Source organism: Phascolarctos cinereus, unplaced genomic scaffold (assembly GCF_003287225.1).
Source record: "Phascolarctos cinereus isolate Bilbo 61053 unplaced genomic scaffold, phaCin_HiC Scaffold_1;HRSCAF=81, whole genome shotgun sequence".
Classification (NCBI taxonomy): domain Eukaryota; kingdom Metazoa; phylum Chordata; class Mammalia; order Diprotodontia; family Phascolarctidae; genus Phascolarctos; species Phascolarctos cinereus.
In genome coordinates, this window is record NW_027555514.1 from 12,081,260 (window position 1) to 12,101,936 (window position 20,677).

Genomic DNA, 20,677 nt, shown 5'->3' on the forward strand with positions numbered 1-20,677 from the left:
ACAGGAAGGTTGTATTTTATTGGAAAACCATTTTTCCATACAAATAAAATGCAATAATAAATATGTTTATTGTTCAGAGATAGGAATACCCAGGATATCCCAAATTTGATGCAACATGGAAGTAAGTCATTCCATCAGCCACACAACCTGGGTCCACACTCTTAGCAGGAAGATTAAAAAGTGTGTTTTGTTTTTGTTTTTAAAGGAAATGGGGTCTCTAGAGATTCTTATTTGGAGTGAAAGGAAAAATCTTTTCTATCTAACAATGACAACCAACCATGCATTGGACGGCAAGTAATTAAAATAGTTTTATTTGTCATGTCCTTGTTAAGAGAACAAGATTTTCTCCCAAAAACATGAAAAAAATAAATCAAATATTTGCACACGATCAAGCCCACTCTCCCCTGCCTCAAAAACAAAAGAAGACTACTCTTCCTCTGAGACATGGAAGGACATTTCTCTCAGAACCTCCAAGCAGTTCACCAAGATCAAGGCCCCAGTTAATTCTCGCCAATGCTTGGTCACAGGGTTTTTCATTCTGTCCAAAGCCAGTTGTAAATCTTGCAGCACCTCCCGGTAGCTTTCTCCATAATGTGCTCCCCAAGTATAGAGGAAATCATATGCAGGTTTCCACATCATCTGCAAAGAAAAAATGGAGAAGTTGTTGAACGGAAGCCCAGGTACCAGTGGGAGTAGAAGAAAGCAAGGCCTCTTGGGAGACTTGAGAGATGGAGACAAATTAAAATTCTAGCCAACTGGAAATGTCTTTATCTTCTAAAAATGGATGATTTAGGAGTAAATAGTGGCCTGATACAGCAGAGATACTAGAATTACAGCTTTAAAGAGAGCCTAATATATATACATATATATATATATATTATATATGGAGGCTATTTCTAGCTGATATATCTTTGTGCTTATCCAGAGACGGTAGAAATTCTCCAATCTGAGCGTGGCCCTGTGTTGGAGGGTCCTTTGAGTCAGAATAGCCTGGGCTCCAGTCTTGCTCCTGCTACGTGATCATTGTGTGCTTATGGCCTTACCTGTTAAGGTACTAAGCACTCCTCTGTGATTAGACTTGGATTCAAGTCCTCCTCTGAAGCATAGCAGCTGTGTGAGGCTGGGCAAGTCACCCATCCTCCCACTGCCACTGGCAGGCACATCTCTAGAATATAACAGACATACTGCCAACCTGCTTTTCAGATTGCAGAATCGAAAGGTCTCCACACAGATAGATATGCAGGTCAAGAAATAAAAGAAAAAAAACAGTAATTATGTGCACCTTGCATGTCCATGTTTCACACGTAATAGGGCTTCATAGGGGTAGGTTTGATGGATGTTAAGTGCAGCTTTTATGTTATTCAATCATTGGCTTTTGAAATAGGCTGCTTTTGTGATGTCGTGTCTTGGACTGTCTAGGAGCCCTGCTCTTTCCCTACCAAATCTCTTGAGGGTGCTATGTAAAGGTACTTAATATTTCACATCATTTTATCCAAACACAATTCAATAAATAAAGTAAACATTAAGTTGGATTTGGCCAAATGAAAGCAATTCTCTGATTCCCTGCTAACAAGCGACGGATGCCTGTTATCCCAGAGGGGGATCAAAGGATTGCTTTGAGCCCCCTCCCCCTCCAGGGGGCTCTAGGCCAGCACCTGACCAGGCCAATGACATCATAGTTTCCATAGTGATCTGATGGCGTCAAAGAAGAACCTCTCACACCAACTGAGGATGTCATGGTAACCACGGTAACCAGACTTACAATGAGGAGAGAGACAAAGACGGGCCAAATAAGACAAATTGTAAAATATGAAAGGAAAAATTATTCCAAACGCAAGTTCAAGGGACAAGGGCTGAGTGACAGAAAGATCCCACAAGCCAAGTAATTAGGATGCAAACTTTATTACTGATGCTTCTTTGGGGTCACTCATCTAATTTGCAGATGTTTGTGCCACTTGCAAAATACAGACATTCCAAAACCACAGAAGCCGAACTATGTGAGGCAGCCCCCCCACCCCAGAACAGAGGATCCCTTAACAGAAAAGGAAAACAAAAGACATAAACCATAAACATCACTGAACCCTGGACCCAAGGGTCTTGCAGACAGTCTAGCCCACTAGATCCTCACAGCTGCTTCCATGATTTAGAGGCAAAAAAATAAGCCACTCGGTCTCACTGCTGGTGTAAATGGCAGGACCTGGGTTCTTCAGCTGACTGTTGATGCACCACAGTCAATGGCAGTGTCTCTGCCCCACAGAAAGCACTGATGCCATAGGCCTCGCTCAGAGCCCATTTGGAGAGATGAAGAGAATAGTGGACAGCAATAAAAAGTCATCCCACTAATTGAGACCCCATCTAAACAGGCCATCTTGTAACCATGATCTTCAAAAGAACAGTACATGACCATAATCATTCATTAATGTTAGATGAATTAAATTCAGTGGTTTAAATCAAACTATAGGTATAAAGAAATTATAGTATTACTAAGTATTTTCTGTATTTGCCAGGGGTCAACATTGGGCCATATTTTCTCGTTTGTTGATTTTGCAATTATCCCATTTGACTACAAGAGGATTTGAGAATCTTCCTGTCTCCAACTTGAAGGCAGTGTCCTGAAGAAGTTAGGCCCTTCTCTTTCTTCTTTCTAGATTTTTTTTCTAGAAGTAGCCCTGAGCAATTTGATTAAAGCCACTCATCTGGATAAGGACTTGATGGAATAATTTAGAAGAGAGACACAACTCCCCAGGGCTCAGCACAGTGCCTGGGCACATAGGAGGCACTTAATAAACATTGATTGATGGATGGATGGATGGATGGATGGAGAAATTGCAGATGAGTTGCTCAATTGCATTAGTAAAGGGAATATCCCCAACAGGAGCTCCCCTATTCCAATGAAAATACACAAACAAAAACTGTAGTGATTCTGGGTGTACTGGTGTGGAAGAGAGACATACTACCTTAGCTGGTGTAGGTGGGGGAGTCAATGTTCTGTGATCATGTTATTATTTCAATTTTAATATTCTTGGGCCTAGAGGGGTACAATGGTGGTGAGTTTAGTGCCTGTGGTTTTGTGTTTTCTACATGGATTGTTCAGTGCTCTGTACAATTGGACAGTACAGTGGATTCTGGTAGGAGGAGCTGCCTCTGCAATAATGTGGCAGCAGCGCACATCAAACTGTGCCCCTTGTGTGTTTGGGGGGTGGTATAGTGAGCACTGCATGACAGGAAGCAAGGAGAGATCCTGGGTTCAACCTCTCTGAACCTCAGTTTCCTTATCTTTAAAAAGGGCATAATAGTAGCACTTTCACTGCAGAACTATTGTGAAGACCAAAGGAGAAAATAGAGATAAAACACTTTTGTAAATCTGAAAGAGAGACAGAGAGAGACAGACACAGGGAGAGAAATAGACATCAAGAGAGACAGAGAGACAGAGACAGACAGAGAGACAGAGACAGAGGCAGAGAGAAAGAGGAGAGAGAATGGGAGAGACAGAGACAAGGAGAGAAAGAGAGAGAGAGAGAGAGAGAAACAGAGAAGAGAGAGATTGAGAGACAGACTGAGACACACAGAGACAGAAAGACAGCAAGAGACACAGAGAGATGGAGACAGAGAGAGAAGACACTGAGATATACTGGGGAGATCTGGCTCTGTGATGATATCTGAGTCTATCTTTCTTACTGGATCTTTCCCAGTTTTAGGTGCTGAGGAATACTAAGATGCTTAGTGACTTGCCCGGGACAGCACAGCCAATACATAGCAGCAGCAGGATTAGAATTCAGGTCTTCCTGACTCTGGGGCCAGTCACTGTCCATGGCACCACACTTCCATGCTATATAGCTAGGAGTCATTATCATTATCACTGTTGTATGACACGGATATAGAGATCTTAACTAAGGTTTTCAAATCACAATATTTTCAAGTTGGAAGAGATCTTAGAATCTGTCTGGACCAGAAGTTCATAACCAGAGCTCTGTCAATTTTTAAAAATATACATTTGGATATAGTTTCCTTAGCAATCCTACTTATATATTTTGTTTTGTGCAATTCAAAGTATTGTTTTCTGAAGGGCTTCATAGGCTATATGAGACTGCCAAGGATTCCGTGACACACAAGAAAGTTAAGAATGCTTGCTCTAGCCAAACCCAAGCTAATAAGAGTCCTCTCTACCATCCTGAAGACAAGCAAGCAAACAGCAGCTGTGTGAAGATCTCCAGGGCAGTGGAGGAGCCATGACCACCAAAGAGGCCCATTACACTCACTTCTAGGAGGTCTTGTCATGAGAAGGATTTTTCTCCCATCAAGTACATGTCTCCAGCCTCTCTTTAACTTCCATTCATGATCTTAGTTAAAGGGGACAAATATGCCATCTGTTTGCTTGTAAGATTATGTTTGTTTATTTTCTCAAGAGCACTGTGGGGTAATGTTTGTGATATTATGCCTAGGGAGACAATGTGACTAACGTATCCTCCTAAATGCCTGAAGAGGTTATTTGAAACCCCTTACAGGAAGAGTTCAGTAATAGGAGAGCCAAAGATGGGGATGAGACTGCCTGGTCAGCCTCAAGAATCCCACCTACTGCTCAGAGATGTTGATGAGGAGGAGAAGGAGGAGGAAGAAGAAGGGGAAGAGAAAGAGAAGGGAGGAAGAGGAGAAGTAACATTTATAGTAAGCATAGTAAGGTCTTCAGAGAGCTTTACAAATTTCATCACATTTTATTCTCACAACAAAGCAAGAAAGTAACTATTATTATCATCCCCATTTTATAGATGAGGAAAGTTAGATTGAGAGAAGTGTCTTGCCTAGTGTCACACAGTAAGAAATGCCTAAGGAAGGATTTGAACTCATTTCCAATGCTCTAACCACTGTTCACCCTATCTATCACCAAGAACAACAGGAACACGTAATTTTTAATTCAGGTATCGTCTTATTTCTCTTTTTCTTGTGTCCCCAGTGACGAGTTCAGTGGCTGGTGTACAATAGGTACCTAAAAAGGCTTATTGAATTAAAGGTTGCTAAAGTTCAATGTGATGTAAGAGCTCTCACTGGTCCTGGTCCTTACAAGGTATTGATTTCAAACGTCATCATGTATAACCAGATTACACTTTTTTTTTTAACCTTGGTGCTATATAAACCTAAAGGTAAGAAATCTACTCCAGTAAAAGATTTTGCCTTTCTTCTCTGAGGGCCTCATGCTACTAAGAGATATTCTAAGACCAATGGAGTACTGTAGAGATCAGGCCCACAGCACTGTGCCAAGGTGGCAGCTTCATAATCATGCTTCATCATCTCTGACATGAAAGATCTATGTTGTCCAATTAGTTCCTAGTGTGTGCAGCCAAGATTGCTTCAGTCAGAGGCACAGGAGATGACCACAGGTGACTTCCCATGGGGAGAAGGACTTGACATCCTTCTCATTGCTTCCACAGCTGCTACCGGAGTGGCTGAGTATAGAAAGGCCCTGAGGCTCCTTCCCTCCTGCAATGGCCTGAGCCTCTGGTCCTTCCGTGAAATATACACGGGTGATATAGATGATGAAAATCCTAGATTGGGGAAGATCAGATGGCCATTTCTCGATCTCGCCATTTCCAACAAAGGCAACAGGAGGCTCTCAAACAACATAGCACCCCAGGGGGAAGTGTCTCGACTGGCATCTGGCTGATTCCATGGGTGATAGAGCTGTGTGGACACCAATCTGAGGGACACCCACTGCCCAGACCAGCTCTGGGAAGCCCAAAGGCTGACGGATGGGAAGATCAGATGGAGTCTCTGAGGGGGTCAGAAGCCCAAGAAGGACCCAACCTCTGCCTTACTTTGGGTCATTCAGAGAAGGAATCATCCTCAGCTGAGTGCCTCAGATGATGAACCTCATTATCATTACTCATAATTGCATCAAAGTCAATCACCTCAGTCACAGCATAACCTCCCCCCCCCACCACCTCACCAAATGTACATGTGCTGAAATTAGAATCCTAATAGAATCTCATTATGTTTCAGCTGGAAGAAAACTCAGATGTCTTCTCATTATTAGGAAGTCTTTCTTTACTCCAAGCCTAAGTCTGCTTCATCGTCATTTCCACCCTTGGCTTCTTATTATCCCCCACTAGATACAAGCAGAATAAGTCCAACTCCTCTTCCAAGTAACATCTCTTCAAATACTTGGACACAAATATCACATCCCCACCCCCAAGTCCTCTCTACTTCAAGCCAAACATTCCCCTTCTTTTTCCTAATGCTCCAAGGTCATTATCTTGGGCCCTTCAGCAGCCTACCTGGCCTCTTCTAGACTCTCTACTGCTTATCGTTATTTTAAAAGATAATAATTATAGCTTGCATTGATGCAACACTTACCATGTATCAGGAACTATGTGCTAAGTGTTTTACAACTATTATCTCATTTTATCCTCACAAGAACTCTGCCAAGTAGGTGCTGGAAGGAAACTAAGGCAAACAGAGGTTAAGTGACTCATCCAGTGTTGCACAACTAGAAAATATCTCAGGCTATAGTTGAACTCAGGTCTTCCTGACTCCAGGCCTTGTGCTCTATCTGATGGGCCACCTGGCTAAAATCTAAGGCACAGAACTGAACCCAGTATTCTGGATTACAGCCTCACCAGGGCAGAGCACAATGGCTACCACTTCCCTAGTCCTCGATGTTATGACTCTACCAGTCCAGAACAAATGGCACTGTATCTCTTGGCTGCCACATCTCATTGTTCACTTATATTAAGCTCACAGCCTGTTCTGTTAGCCAAGGAGACAAAGGAGATAAGGTGAGAGAAGCAGGAAACCTAGACTAGCATGGCAGCACAGAAGCCACATGGGGAGTGAATTTCACGAGGAAAGAAAGCCAGTTCCCAATGCTTCAGGGAAATCAGAGAGGAAAAAGCCTGAGAAAAAGCTATGGGGATTAATAATTGGGTTCAAAGAGGAAGCTGGGTAGCACAATGGATAAAGTGCTGGGCTTGGAATAAGGAAGACTCATGTTCATGAATTTGAATCAAACCTCAGACTAGCTGTCTGACCCTGAGCAAGTCACTTACCCCTACTTGCCTCAGTTCCTCATTTGTGAAATGAACTGGAGAAGAAAATGACAAACCACTCCAGTATCTTTGCCAAGAAAGCCCCAAATGGGATCATGGAGAGTCAGACATGACTGAAAAATGACTGAACAAGAACAACAACAATTGGGTTAAAGAGTCTAGAGGTCACAGGTGACCTTCAAGAAGCAGGAGTAAAGCCAGGCCACATATTGAAATAGTTGGGAGGACACAGAGGCAGCAAAGACAGATGCCTCATTATACAAGTCTGGTTATGAAAGGAAGATGGGAAATAAGACAAGCAGGGGCAAAGGGCTTACAGAAAGGCTCTGCTTCCAGCCCAAGGGAACCTGCACATTTGTACACGAAACAGAAGGAAGCAGGGAAAGCACCTTCTTGAGTAGCCAAAGTCCCAGAGATAGTAATGATGGTGATAATAGGTATTATTCTTTAGTAATTTAATGAACAATAATAACTAACAATATTAATAATGTTGTTAATGTTAATTATTGGTAATAATAAAAAATAGTTTCAATAATTTTTCATTGTTGTTATGGACAACATTTCCATATCACTGCACAGAGGAGTGCTAGAGCCAACTCTGATGGGCTTGCTAGAACTGAATGCTAAATTTTCAATGTGAGAATTTATACCTCAGATCAGGGCTTTATTTGTTTTTGATTTATTGTTCTGTTTTTTTATCTAGATGTAAGACAGTATTCCTAATGCTTGCTTGCTAACTATTTACCAGCACATCCCTGAGGTACATGTATTATCTTGCTTCACACAGTGTCTCATATTTAATAATTGCATATCAATGCTCTATTTCATTTGATCCTCCCAACAACCTTGTGAAATAGACCTTATTACCTCATTGTACAGAAGAGGAAACTGCATCTGAGAGGTTAAGTGATGTTCCCAGCATCACACAGGCTCAGATTGCCTCTGAAAGGAGGCCCAGTCCATACTTCTCCTAAACCTCAGGTTTCAAACACATAGCCCTGAGTGCTGCCTGTACTGGATTAAAATATAATTGAGAAATGAACAAAATAAATAAAAATGCACTACAACATAGATAATGTGGTATTTAAAGTCAAATATGTGGCCTGGCAGGGATCATCATATTAGCAAGTCCAATTTCTATTTGAGTTTGCCTTGTTCTAAGCTACATAGCTAAGTCAAAGCCCATGCAGAGGCACTAACCTTGGGGCTGAGATTGGGACAATGAAGCAGGGAAGGGAGATGATGACTCCATCTTCCTCATAACCTTGTGGTCAGAACCAGAGGCAGTGAGGGTGAATTGGAATATACTTTGGAAGACAAGAGTATATAAATGAAGCCATCAGAAACAATACAAGAGAAGCTACTTCGGTGCCAAAGTATGAGGTGGAGATAAGAGCCCCATGTAGGCAGGGTATGCATCGGTGGTAAAACAAAGAACTCCATGAATACCTGCAATTCTTTGGAATCATGGCAAAACACTTGGCTTCCTTCTGTTTAAACAACATTCCTAACAGACAGTTTGGGCGCTGAACTGCATTGGTTTGAGTCATGTCTGAACTAGGAATGAGGAATGTTTACCCTGAAGCAAGATGCAGCCATGTTAACACCTCACTCCCATCGTGTTTTACAACTTAGAAAATACGTCATCCTGAGACATTGGATGCAACATCATTATCACTATTTTATTTATAGTCTTTGGCCCCAGGCTATCTCAGCATTTCTTTCCCAGTTTCTTGGATAAGGACATAGATGGAGTGCTCATCAAATGTCCCTGTGGCACCAAGCTTGGAGGATGAGCTAACATTATTCTAGGACCAGAGATTTAGGGCTGGAAGGAATGTCAGTCTCCAGCTGTTTCAACCCCCTCATTTCATACATTAGGAAATTGAGGCCTAAGGTTTGTCCAAAGTCACACAGAGAGTAGGTGGGCAGAGCTGGGACTCAAACGAAAGTCCCCCAACTCCCAAACTCAGACTATTTTCCATTATGCCATGCTTTCTCCATTGAATGGGATGGAGAATGGAAGCTCTAAATATTGAGATAAGCTTAGACATGGGAACAAATCCAATATAGGAAATTTAAGCAAATACTTACAGATTTGTGATTTCTTCAGAGCAAGGAATTCCAAATGGGAAGCAGGGTGGCCAGATTCCCATCACTAATTCAGAACATGACCTAACTGCAGCTCGGTGAATAAGTCCAAATAGTTTCCTGAGCCAAAGGACGATGAAGTGACTTGCCCAGAGATACTTCCACAGGTACTAAGTATTAGAGGCAGGGTTTAAACTTGTCTTCCAGTCTCTAAGCCCAGATCTCTCTCATGCACTCTGTATTATATTTAGAAATAAATACAAAATTCTACCCTTGTATTTAAAAAAATGAAGAAGGTACAATTGGACATCCATGTGAAAGAAATCTAGGAGTTTCAAGGGACTGTAAGCTTAATGTGAGTCAACAGTGTGAAATGGTCATTGAAAAGCTCAACCCTTTGCACTGGAAAGGACAGAACAAGAGTAATTAACAAATAGTTCATGGCCAAGCTAAGTAAGCAGCTCTTAAGAGTTGATGATTATCTCACCTGGATCTGATGCCCTACATCATCAGGACCTGAAAGAACTGGCAGATGTGATCACCAGGACACCACCAGTAATATTTGAAAAATCATGGAAAACAGGAAAAGTACCACAAGAATGCAGAAGAGAAAATAGTGTCATGATTTACAAAGAAAAAAGAACAGGGTCTACCAACTATAGCCAGAGAGCTTGATTTTGATTCCCAGGAAAATTTTGAAAGGATCATTAGAACAATGGGTTGTTGAACGTCCAAAAAAAGGAAGCAGTGATTGCAAAGAACCAATTGGGCATCATCAAGAGCAGGTCATGGCAGACGAACCTTATTTTCTTAGGGACAGTATTATTCCATTAGTAGATGAAGGCCATGTTGTACGTATAGTTTTCATAATTTTCAGCAGAGCTTTTGATGAAGTATTTCATTCTATTCTCATGGAGAAGATGGAGATGTAGAGGCTAGACAGTACTATCAATCACATTCAGAGCTTGTCCACCATTAGAATGTCATCTCAGAGGGCAGAACTAGGACTGATGGATGGAAGTTGTACTGAGCCAGATTATAACTTGGCACAAGGGAACAGTAAATTCCTAACCATCAGAGCTCTGAGGTGTAGGGAAACTGAGGCTCAGCAAAGTTCAGTGACCCAAGCTCATATAATTTGGTGATCACAGAGTCAAGAGTTGAACCGAAGTCTTTCAATTCAATGTTCAGTGCTCTTTCCACTGAAACATGCTCTCTCTGATGGTAATTTTAGGGCATAGGGAGACTTAAGATGAGTTCTTTGCTCCTTTCCAATGTTCCTATTCCCCATTTCCCTTATTACCAAAAAAGGAAGAATCAAAAGCAAGATATAAGGTTTAAAATGAAGTGGCACTAATTACCTGCATGACTTTGAGTCACTACAACTCTCTAAGCCCTTTGTAAAATGAATGACCTGAGTTCTACAGCCTCTAAAGTCCCTTCTATACGTGATGCTGTCTTGGCAAGTTGGTGGGCTGCAGACAGGAATATGCCAGGGTCAGCTCAAACCATCTCATGAGAGCCCATTTTTCAATGTTTAGTATTGGCATTTATACCTCAGAAATTGGCAAATGTCACAAGTCAAGGCTCAACTTCTTTTGTTGGTTGTCTAGTCTTCAGAAAGCGTTGGGGAAAAAGAATACTGCAGATTAAACTTGAAAACATGTCATGTGCACAAATCCTTCTCCCCTACTCCCTGCCACAAAGATCTGGTATTTAAACATACACCTGCTAGAGAAGTGTGTATGTTGTGGGCAAAGGGGGGATGAGTGGGGAAAGAGGGAAACTTTTTAAGAAATCTAATATTTTATGAAACCCCTTCTAAAGCATGGCTTCTTAGTGTGTGTGTGTGTGTGTGTGTGTGTGTGTGTGTGTGTGTGTGTGTGTGTGTGTGTGTGTGATGTGGGATGCTTTGGTAGTCAGGTGAAGTTTATAGACAATTCTCACAATAATAGTTGTAGCCCTAGAAAATAAAATAACAAATGATTACAAAGTAAGCCAATTATATTGAAACAGTTATTTAAAAAAGCTATTAAAAATATTGATGATCCTTTGCCTAAGTTAGATTAGATATACTAAACTACAATGATTCTGAACATGTTACCAGAAGAAATGTAGAGTCTTCATCTGGAAAAATGTATAAGAATGGAAAAGAAGAAATATTCATTTTTCTATTTGGTTTAAGTTTTGTCCTTCCAGACAGTGGAGACATGGGCTGATGAACTTTGGAGAGCTCATCAATACATATATTAAACTGTAGCCATGGTTCCAAAAAAAAAGTATCTTACTTCCTACCCAATGTTGTGATTAAAGAAAATTATGCACAGGACAGCTAGGTGGCACAGTGGTTAGAGCACTGGTCCTGGAATCAGGAGGACCTCAGTTCAAATCTGACTTCAGACACATAACATTCACTAGCTGCATGGCTCTAGGCAAGCCACTTAACTCCAATTCACACACACACACACACACACACACACACACACACACACACACCCCTATATATACACAAAAAATTATGCAGAAGACAGCTTTGGAGAAGGCTCCCAAAACTGTAAAGGTCCTGGGAGATTGTTTTTTTGTGAAAATTGGTGGGAGACTGGTTTTGTGGTCTTTGTCCTTTGATCAGTAACCATCATGGTGTTTTCTGCCTATATCACAACAGTACTATTGTCAGGAAAGTTTCTTGCTACTTTCTTTTTAAAAGTGATGTAATTATTGTGAGCATTAAATGGAGTTCCTAGGACTTAGCCTTTATTTACTTCATTTTCATATTAGCCACAGCAAAAAAGAAAATAAAACAACCAGTGGAGAAAAAAATAAAAGAAAGTTTAAAAAGTCTTCTTCAAACTGCATCCAGAGGTCATCAGTTTTCCCTCTGGAGGTGGATAGCATTTTCATTATGACTATTTTGGAATTGATGTGGAACATTGATTTGATTATAATATCTAACTCTTTGGAAGTTGAACATCAGTATAATATTGCTATTCCTTTTATGTGATGTTAGCTAATATGATGGATGTGATGTCATATCTCAGAATTGTCATAGTTTGTATTTTTCTAATCAGTAGGGATTTATGGCATTTTTCCATGTGACTATTGATAGCTGTGAGTTCTTCTGGAAACTATCTGTTTCTATCCTTTGACTACTTATCAATTGAGGAATGGCTATTATTTTTATAAATTTGATTCAGTTCTCTATATATTTGAGAAATGAAACTCCACCCCTCAGTTCATGTTTTCATTCTAATTTTAGCTGCATTTGTTTTGTTTGTGAACCTTTTTGATTTCATATAACCAAAATTATTGATTTCACTTCCTGTGATCTTCTGTATCTCTTGTTTGGTTATGAACACTTCCCTATCCATAGATCTGATAGGTAACATTTTCTGTTCCTAATTTATGTCTGATATCACCCTCTATGGCTAAAACAATTATCCATTTTTATCTTATCTTGGTTTTGGTGTGAGATACTGGTCTATGGATAGTTTCTGTTGTTGTTGTTGTTCTGTTTTGTTTTAGTTTTTTTTCTAAACTCATTCCAATTTTCTTAGTAGTGGATAGAGCACAGGCCCTGGAGTAAAGAGGACCTGAGTTCAAATCTGGCCTCAGTGTGACCCTAAGCATATCACTTAAAGATGTTTGCCTCAGTTTCCTCATATGTAAAGCCAGAGAAGGAAATGGCAAACCACTCCAGTATCGACCAAGAAAATCCAAATGGAGTCACTAAGAGCTGAACAAAACTGAAAAAAATAACTGAACTCAGTCATCGCTATATTTTGTCAAAAGCTTTTCCTGCACCTATTGATATAATGATATTTGTTCTTTTTGCTAGTCCTGTGGTCAATTATACTGATATTTTTTCCTAATATTGAATCAGCCCTGCATTCCTTGTTTAAATCCCACCTGGTCATAGCACATGAGCTTTGTGATATATTACTGTAATATTCTTGCTAATATTTTATTTTTAAAATGTGCATTAATATTCATTAAGTAAATTAGCCTATATTTCAGCTTCTCTGTTTTTCCTCTCATTGGATTAGGTGTCAATACCACATTTGTGCTATAAAAGGAATTAAGACTCATTCTTTGCCTATTTTTTTCAAATAGTTTACATAATGTTGTGATTAATTGTTCCTCAAATGTTTAGAAGAATTCACTTACAAATCCCTCTGGATCTGGGGATTTTTTCTTAGGGACTATTTGAAGACTTGTTCAATTTCTTTTTCTGAGATAGGGTGTTTTGAGGATTCTGTTCTATCTTTGGGCAGCTAGGTAGAGTGGTGGATAGAGTGCCAAGCCTGGAGTCAGGAAGACTCAGCTTCCTGAGTTCAAATTTGGCCTCAGACTCTTATTAGCTGTGTGACCCTGGGCAAGTCACTTAACCATGTTGACCTCAGTTTCCTCAGCTGTAAAATGGCCTGGAGAAGGAAATTGCAAGCCACTCCAGTATCTTTGCCAAAAAAACAAATGGGGCCAGAAAAAGTTAGAAACAAATGAACAACAATTTTCTCTTTAGTTGACCTGGGCTGTTTATATTCATAAATTTTACTTAGGTTGTCAGTTTTACTAGCATATAATTAGGTAAAAATGACTCCTAATAATTGCTTTAAATTCATCTGCATTGGTAGTATATTCACCCGTTTAACTTTTGGTACTAGCAATCTGATTTTTTTTTTGCTTTTTCAAAATCATATTAGCCAATGGTTTATGTATTGTAATGTTTATTTCTCATAAACCCAGCTTAGTTTTATTTATTAATTCAATATTTTTTAACTTTCAATTTTGTTAATCTTTCCTTTGATTTTCAAGATTTCTATTCTGGTGTTTAATTGAGAATATTTAATTTGTGATTTTCTAGGGGTTTTTTGTTATTGTTTTTTATTTGTTGCATTCTCAAATTATTGATCTGATCTTTCTTTTATTCATGTACACATTTAGAGATATACAATTTCTCCTAAGAACTTCATTGGCTACATACCACAATTTTTGGAATGTTTTCTAATTGTTGTTACTCTCTTTAATGAAATTATTTTTGTGATTTGTTCTTTGACTCACTCATTCTTTAGGATTATATTATTTAGTTTCCAATTAATTTTAATCTACACTTCTATGGCCCTTTATTGACTGTAATTTTTGTTGTATTATGGTCTCAAAAGGATGCATTTAATATTTCTGTTTTTCTGCATTTAGTTGTGAGGTTTTCATTCTCTCCTGGCTAGGTGGTTCAGTGGATAAAGTACTGGGCTTGGAGTCAGAAAGGCCCGAGTTCAAATCTAGCCTCAGACACCTATTAGCTGTGTGACCTTGGGGGAGTCGCTTAAATAACCTCTGTTTCCCTGATTATCCATTTTAATATTTTTGCTCTTGCTTTGCCTGAGATGACGATTATTATCCCTGCCTTGCTTTTTCAAACTTCAGCTGAGGCATAATAGATTCTTCTCCAGCCCCTTATATTAACTCTGTGTGTGTCTTTATTCAAGTTTTTTTTTCCTTGTAAACAACATATTGTTGAATTCTGTTTTCTAATCCATTCTCTCTGCTTCCATGTTATAGGTGAGTTCATCCAATTTTCATTCACAGTTAAGACTAATAACTGTATGTTTCCATCCATCTTATTTTCTTCTGTTTATCTTCCCCCCTTATCCTGTCCATCCTCTAAAATCTGTTTTGCTTCTGAACACTACCATCTTTTATTTGTCCTCCCTTTTGTCAACCCCTCTTTCTCTGATTCCTTTCCCCTCCTACTTCCCTTTTGCATAACATATATTTCTATACCCAGTTGTGTGTGTATGTATACTCACACACATACATACATACATACATATATACATACATACATACATATATTCCTTCTGTGAACCAATTTGGATGCCAATGAGGTTCAAGTTTTGCACCATACACACACCATTTACCCCTCTACTGTAAAAGCTCTTCTTTGAATGCCTGTCTTATGCAGATAAATTTTTCCTCTCCCTTCCCTCTTTTCCCAGGTCATTACTCTTTCTCTCCCATCATTTTTTTTTAATATCATCCCAACATGAAACCAGCTCTTAGTTTTATTAGTTCAATTTTTTAACTTTCAATTTTGTGAATCTCTCCTTTGATTAACTTTATTTTATTCAGTCTCTTTTGATTTATCTTTCATGCTTACCTCTTGAGTCTTATATTTATAATTCAGATTTTCTGTTCAGCCCTGATCTTTTTATCACGAATGATGATGGTGGTAATGGGCAAATTCCTTTCATTTCTATTTTATCCTGTGGTTCTAGGATATCTGGACAGTTTTCCTTGATAATTTCTTAAAATATGACATCTATGCTCTTTCTTTGGTCACAGCCTTCATGTAACTCTTAAAATTCCTCTCCTCAATCTATTTTCCAGGTTATTTTTCTGATGAGACATTTCATGTTTTCTTCCATTTTTTAAATTCTTTTGATTTTATTTTATTGTTCCTTGATGTCTCATTGAGTCATTAGCTACTATTTGCCCAATTCTAATTTTTGAGGTATGCTTTTCCTCAGTGAGATTTTGTGCTTCTTTTTACATTTGTCAAATTCTGCTTTTTACACTTATTTTCACCAGTGAATTTTTCTTCTTTTTCCTTTTGGCCAATCCTGTTTCTTTTCATTAATATTTTTGTACCTCTTTTGTGAAATTTTTAATTGTCTTTTCATGTGTTTTTTTCCTTTGGAGGCAGAGCCAAAATGGTGAAGAAAAGGTAGGAAGTTGCCTAAGCTCTCCCCACTTTCCCTCAAAACAACTTTAAATATAGGCTCAAAATGAATTTTGGAGCTATAGAACCCACAAAAGGATAGAGTGTTGAGCAGGAGACTTCTATCCCCAGCATGAACCAGCAACCTAACTCAGCAGGCCAGGGGCACATGGACCAGCTCTGAGGCCTAAAGAACACATATAACTGGTAAGCCACCAGCCCCAGAGCTCCAGCACCACAGGTAAGCCACTTGAAGCTAGCCAGTACATGGCCCCTGGCACCTTGTGCAAGAAGCTTGAGACAGTGCCTTAGTGACTCAAGAGCAAACCTCAACTTTAAAAGTCACAAAATAGCCTGGAAAATGACAAATGAAATAAAATAAAAAACCTTGACCATTGAAAGCTAACATGGCAAAAGGGAAGCTCAAAACATAAAATCAAAATAGGACAACAATATCAAAACACCTACATGTGAAGCCTGAAAGGGAAATATGAATTGATCTCAAGCCCCAAGAATCCCCCTGGAAGAGCTCAAATTTAAGAAAAAAATCAAATCAGAGAGGCTGAAGAAAAATTGGGAAAAGAAATGAGAGTTATTCAAAAGAATCATGCAGGGAAGCTAGGTGGTACAGTGGATAGAGCACCAGCCCTAACAGGAGGACTTGAGTTCAAATGCAGCCTCATACCAAAGACTTAACACTTACTAGCTGTGTGACCCTGGAGAAGTCACTTAACCCCAATTGCCAAAAAAAAAATCATGAAAAAGAATCATGAAGTTTGATCTAAATAACTGGGAAAATATCAGTTGCATGGGTAGGCTGAGCTAATATAATAAAAATGACTAGTCTACCTAAATTGATTTACTTATTTAGTACCATACCAATCAAACTTCCAAAAATATTTTATACAGCTAGAAAAAATAATATCAAAATTCATCTGGAAGAATAAAAGGTCCAGAATATCAAGGGAAATAATGAAAAGAAATGCAAGAGAAGGTGGCCTACCTGTTCCAGACCTAAAATTTTATTATGAAGCATCAATCATCAAAACTACTTGGTACTGGCAAAGAAAAAAGAGTGGATCATTGGAATAGGTTAGGTGCATAAGACACAGTAATCAATGACTATAAAAATCTGTTTGATAAATCCAAATACTCTAACTTCTGGGATAAGAACTCACTATTTGACAAAAACTGCTGGGAAAACTGGAAAATACTATGGCAGAAACTAGGCATAGACCAACATCTTATACCACATACCAAAGTAACATCAAAATGAATACACAATTTTGACATAAAGGCTGATGATATAAGCAAACTGGGAGAGCAAGGAATATTTTACCTGTTAGATTTGTATAGAATGGAAGAATTTATGACCAAACAAGGGATAGGGAACACCATGAAATGCAAAATGGATAATTTTGATTACATAAAATTGAAGAGTTTTTGCACAAACAAGGCCAATGCAACCAAGATTAGGAGGGAAGCAGAAAACTGGGAAAGAATTTTTATAACCAGTGTCTCTTATAAAGGTCTCATTTCTAAAATATATACAGAACTGAGACAAATTTATAAGATTACAAGTCATTCCCCAACTGATAGTCAAAGGATATGAAAAGGTAGTTTTCAGATGAAGAAATTAAAGCTATCTATAGTCATATTAAAAAAAAAGTTCTATATCATTACTGATTAGAGAAATGTAAATTAAAACAAATCTGAGGTACCACATCACACCTATCAGATTGGCTAACATGACAAAACAGGAAAACGGTAAATGTTGGAAAAGATGTGGGAAATTTGGAACACTAATGCATTCTTGGTGGAGTTGTGAACTGATCCAACCATTCTGGAGAGCAATTTGGAACTGTGCCCAAAGGGCTATAACTGTACATACCCTGTAATCCAGCAATACCACTTCTAGGTCTGTATCCCAAAGAGATCACTAAAAAGGGAAAACAACTCACATATACAAAAATATAGCAGCTCTTTTTCTGGTTGCAAAGAATTAAAAATTGAGGGGATGCCCATTCATTGGGGAATGGTTGAAGAAGTTGTGGTAAACAACTGTAATGGAATACTATTGTTCCAAAAGAAATGATGAGCAGGCAGACTTCAGAAAACCCTGGAAAACCTTACATGAACTGATGCTGAGTGAAATGAGCAGAACCAGGAGAACACTGCAGAGTAACAGCCACATTGTACAATGACCAACGTTGATAGACTTAGCTCTTCTCTACAATACAAAGATCTAAGACAATTCTAAAAGAGTCATGATGGAAAATGCCATCCACATCCAGAGAAAGAGCTATGGAGTCTGAATGCAGATTGAAGCATACTATTTTCTCTCCTCTTTTGTTTGTTTCTTCTTTCTTGTGGTTGGTTTTTCCCTTTGGTTCTAATTCTTCTGTATAATATTATTAATGTGAAAATATGTTTAATATGATTATACATACAGGTGGAACCTATATCAGATTGTTCACCATCTTGGGGAGTGAAGGGGAGGAAGGGGGAGAACATCTAGAACTCAAAATCCTATAGAAGTGAATGTTGAAAACAAATAAAATTTTAAAAATAAATAAATATTGCTCCCCACCAGCAAAAAAAGAGAACCCTTTTTTAAAAAGAGTTAATAGCTTGGCAAAGGAAGCATAAAAAGTGGCTGAAGAGAACAACTCCTTAAAAAGTAGAATTGGTGGGGGAGATAGGTGGTGCTGTGGATAGAGCACCCGCCCTGAAGTCAGGAGGAACTGAGTTCAAATGTGGCCTCAGACCAAACACTTGACACTTATTAGCTGTGTAACCCTGGGCAAGTCGCTTAACCCAATTGCCTAAAAAAAAAGAAAAGAAAAGAAAGAAAAAGAAAAAGAAATTATCAAGGAAAACTGTCCTGACATCCTAAAATCAGAGGGTAAAATAATAGATGAAAGAAGCCACCAATCACCTCCTGAAAGTGATCGCAAAATGAAAACCCTCAGGAACATTATAGCCAAATTCTAGAACTCTCAGCTCAAGGAGAAAATACTGCAAGAAGCCAGAAAGAAACAATTCAAATATTAAAGAGTCACGGTCCAAATTACACAGGATTTACCAGCTTCTACATAAAAGGACCAGAGAGGTTGAAATATGATATTATCGAAGGCAGAGGAGCTATGGTAACAACAAAGAATCAACTACTCAGCAAAAGTGAGCATGATCTTTCAGTGTAAAATATGGACATTCAATAAAATTGGAGATTTTCAAACATCCCTGGTGAAAAAACAGGAGATGAATAGAAAAACCAGTTTTCAAATACAATACTCAAGAGAAGCATGAAAAGGTAAACAGGACAGAAAAAAAAACCAAGTTATTCAATAGGGTTAAAGTATTTATATCTCTACATAGGAAGATAATACTTATACCTCTTCAGAACTGGATCTCAGAACTTACAGTGTTGGTGGAGTGGGCAAGGAACTCTTTGAAGTCCTCCCAAATTCTGAGCCTATATACCAATAATCATCGAGCCTTTCCTAGAGAATTTACCGCGACTAAAACATTCCATTCTACTGTTAGGCAGCTATCATCATTAGGTTATTTGTCTTCTTTGTATTTGTGTTTTTGGCTTGTTTTTTGTGTTAATGATGTTGTATGTTTTTGTGTGTTCTCAATTGATGTAGCCAAGGTGGTGTGGCAAATAATGTGTCCCATTAGCTCTTTGAGGGAAGGTACTTTTTTCTCTCTCTCTTTATAACCCCAGAATTTAGCACAGTGCCTCACACATAACAGGCCCTTAATAAATACTTATTAACTTAATTAATTTTCTTACCCTCAGTTTCTTCATCTGTAAAATGGGGCTAATATCACTATGCTCTCAGGATTCTTACGTGGATCAATTAAACTAACATATGTAAAGTGCCAAGCAATCCTCAAAACTACCTATTATTATTATTATGTTAAGCCTAAATATATCTCCTAGTAATTTCCATGGATTGTTTCAAACAGTACCTTCTGGAGTAAAGCAGAATGTGTCCAATTTCTTATCCATATTGTAATTCTCCCTCAGACACTTACTAGCTTTGTGACTCTGGGCAAGTCACCTCATCCCACTTGCCTCCATTTCTTCATCTGTAAAATGACCTGGAGAAGGAAATGGCAAACCACTCCAGTATTTCTGCCAAGAAAACCCTAAATGGGGTCATGGAGTGCTGGACATTACTGAAAACAATGAAACAACAACATATTCATTCTTCAGCTACTTTGAGCCCTGCTAGGATGGAAAGTCTACTGGACTGGACTTAAGAAACTGAGTTCCAACCTTGGCTTTGCTACTTACAACCCCTGTGACCTGGAAATTACACTTAACATCTTTGGATCTTTGCTCATCTATAAAATCAGGGGGTAGGAATATATGACCTCTAAGGTAATTTCCAGGTCACTGACTATGATAGCATAATACTATGCCTCCTAAGTGTTCTCTTATCCAGGCCAAACATTCCCAATCCTATCAATCATACAGCATAAAACTCTCTCAATGTCATTCTCTGGATGCTCTATTGATAATTAATATACTTCCCCAAATTCAGGGCCTAGATGTGATCCTGATATTATGGATATAGTCTGACTAGGGTATAGACTTCAGATTCCTCCAATCTACCTTTCTTAATGAAAATCAAGATCGCACTGGACTTTTGATTGTCAAATTATATTGCTGTCTCATTTTGAATTCATTTAGACTTAATCCACACATACTCCAGATTAGAACTCTCTAGCCATGACTTCCTCATCTTATCCTTGTATATGTGGTCTAGCTTAAGAAGTTCCATCTTATTAGAATCATCCCAATATATTAGCCTGGTAA

General features: G+C 38.7%; 1 protein-coding gene across 3 annotated transcripts in view; it reads right to left on the reverse strand.

The window, feature by feature from the left end:
* Positions 1–283: 283 nt before the first annotated feature.
* The window catches only part of MACC1 (MET transcriptional regulator MACC1), an 89,877-nt gene continuing 69,483 nt past the window's right edge, over positions 284–20,677 (reverse strand). For all 3 annotated transcript variants that reach the window (XM_020993410.2, XM_078154499.1, XM_020993412.2), the window contains one exon: positions 284–639. In XM_020993410.2, coding sequence (XP_020849069.1) covers positions 427–639 — 213 coding nt within the window. In that variant the 3' untranslated portion in view covers positions 284–426. The remainder of the gene's footprint in view (positions 640–20,677) is intronic.